The 2,588-nt window shown below is 50.6% G+C and overlaps 1 protein-coding gene across 1 annotated transcript in view; it reads left to right on the top strand.

Annotated features, from left to right (window-relative positions):
• Positions 1-2,054: 2,054 nt before the first annotated feature.
• Anxa5 (annexin A5) overlaps positions 2,055-2,588 on the top strand; it is a 28,966-nt gene continuing 28,432 nt past the window's right edge. Inside the window, exons 1-2 of the mRNA XM_031376629.1 lie at positions 2,055-2,369; positions 2,479-2,509. Coding sequence (XP_031232489.1) covers positions 2,507-2,509 — 3 coding nt within the window. The 5' untranslated portion in view covers positions 2,055-2,369; positions 2,479-2,506. The remainder of the gene's footprint in view (positions 2,370-2,478; positions 2,510-2,588) is intronic.

Here is a 2,588-nt window from a genome sequence, read left to right as displayed (position 1 = left end):
TGCAGTGCCATGGATCGAATCTAGGGGTGTGTGCACACTAGGAAAACACTGTACTACAGAGCTACATTCCCATTCTCAACTTTACTTTGGATTTTAAAACAGAATCCCACAACATTCCCCAGGCTGGCTTTGAACTCCCTCTGTAGACCAGACTGACTTTTTTTTTTTTAACCAGACTGATTTTAAATTTTTCATTTCCCTGCCTTACATTCCTAAGCAGCTACATCAACAGGCCTACACCCTTAGGCCTGGGTAGCCCTTTAAAGACCAAAACATTCTTTCTGAAAGAGTCCTATGACATATTGTAACTATTTATCTAAGATCCCCAGCCTAGTCTCCTGTTGGGAAGTTGATTAGCTTTTTTTTTTTTTTGATAAATACAAATGTTTTGAATAAAAATAGTGGAAGGGCATTTAATGTTATGAATTTCCAGTGTCTTGGCTTTTAAGTTCTTGGACAACACATCCACAGGCTGTTAGCATGGTGGTTCCAGACAACTTTCTGAAGATGTCATCTGATGAGTCACCCCCAGATTGCTATGTTGAAAACCTAGCTACCAAGGTCATAGAATTGCCTCTAAGAAGCATCAGTTAATGGACATCTCACTCTGATTGAGATTAATGCCCTGCTAAAGGAGGCTCCAGAGTGCCAGCGAACATCATGTGCCATGTGATGATGCTTCAATGAGATGAGGTTCTCCGAAGAAGCCGACCCTCACCAGACCCTGAATGTGCAGAGCCCTTATCTTGAATTTTCCAGCTTCCAGACAGCCGAGAAAATTCTGTTGCTTATAAGAAACCATGTTACAGCATCTCATGCGTTCTTTCACAGTGTGCCCACCCCTCAGCGTTTGTGTGTGTACTATATTTAGAATATTAAGGTAGGCCATTTTATGCAAGTTTTCCTATGTGCTCAGCACACGCAATCTCATTAAGTCAGGCTTTCCTCTAGTTGGAAAATCTTCTGAAAAGTGTCCTTTGAGAAATAGTGTTCCTCCACTCTCTCATCCATGAGCTCTGCCTTTCTATACGGAAAGTCAGCTTGCTCCTCCAGAATGAGGGCTGAGGTCCAGGTAATAAGCTAATTGTAATAGGATGTAAAAGAAACATTTGCTGAGGAAGATCAAGGGTTTGGGTCTAATAATTTATGTTACTACTTGGCTGCAGGGTATTCACTAAAAAATGCTTAGGTCAAAGATTGAAGGAGATACTATTAGAAAGAAAGTAGACAAGTATGAGCGACTGAGAGGTTCGTGGGTCTTAAAGGAATGCGGGGGGCCGGGGGAGGGGGCAGGGAAATGGTTGCATCGAAGTCATAACAGTACTGGAAGCGTCAAGTGGGAGGGTCCCTTAGTGTAGGAAACAAAACAACAAAACAAAAACCAAAGTAGTAGGAAATTTCCTGGGAGAGGTGCTGGAAAGTCTGAGGCTAGGTCCCCGGAGAAGGAATTCCACAGAGCACCTGAACAGGAAAAGCAATGGGACAAGGGTACACTCTGGCTTCCCCCTCCTCGGCGGCGGTTTTGTCTACTTGTCCAGAAAAATCATCACCTTGCCAGGGCCAGACTTGGCACGTTGCACGCCCTCCCCCCCGACCCCCACCCCCGGTTGGCTTCTTCTTATTCAAGGACTTGATCCTGATGTTGCTTTCTAGAACATCCGGGATCCTTCCGCAGCGTCAGTAGGCCTGAGGGTGGGGGGCTCCACCTTAGTTCGTCACCTTGCACCTGGAGTCTCAAGTTACAGGCTGAGTTTGGAAAGGATACTGTTTCCGCTCTGAGGCTTTGACACAGCCAGGTACTCTACATAAAGGAGCTGTCCATCTGCTACACGGACATCCAGAAGCAAACACTAGCACGAAATGGAAAACAATCTGGAAAAGGTCCTCACTGCCCCAGGCCTAGAGTACGGTGCAAACTGCCGCTGAGACGGTCCCTAACTCCCCAGACACACCCAGACCCTAGGGCCTGCAGCGCCTCCAGCGCAGCGGAGACAGGGCCCATGCCCCACACAGGCGCAGAAGCCTGGAGACCAGGACGTGGCAGGGCGTGTCCCGATGGGGGCGTGGCCGGGGCTGGGACTTAAGTTAGGGAGGAGGCTGTGGTAGGGGCGTGGCCTTGTCCTAGGACCCAGTCCCGCAGGGGAAGTAGCCAGGGGTGTGGCGGGTGCCTGGGACAAGGCGGGGCTTAGCGTGCAGTGTCGCTGGGGGCGGGGCCCTGGTGGGTGTGTGATCTTGGCAGGGGCGTGGCGTGGCGGGGCCAGGTCGGGCTAGGCTGGGCTGCCCAGGGCGTTTCCGTTGCACGGAGCTGCGGAGAGTACTACAGCTTCGTCCCTCTGCGTGTGCATCCGCAGCCTGTGCTCTACCGTCTGGCAAGTGACCGTAGGGGGAGCGACTCCTCCACTAAGGGCACAGGGCTCTTCTGGGGGCAGGGGACCAGAGCTTCAGTGACCGTCTCTCTCTTTTCCTCTCTCCCTACAGCTACAGCCCACCCCTGACCGACAGCATCATGGTAAGCCGTGTGCCCGCGACCCTCTCCGAAGGCGGGAGTCTCTTGGTTTTTGCCTTTCTCATCTGTGTCCTCTCTGTGA

This window comes from Mastomys coucha, unplaced genomic scaffold (genome assembly GCF_008632895.1).
Source record: "Mastomys coucha isolate ucsf_1 unplaced genomic scaffold, UCSF_Mcou_1 pScaffold17, whole genome shotgun sequence".
Taxonomy (NCBI): Eukaryota; Metazoa; Chordata; class Mammalia; order Rodentia; family Muridae; genus Mastomys; species Mastomys coucha.
The sequence above is the reverse complement of the archived record's forward strand: the minus strand, read 5'-3'. Positions and strand labels throughout refer to the sequence as shown.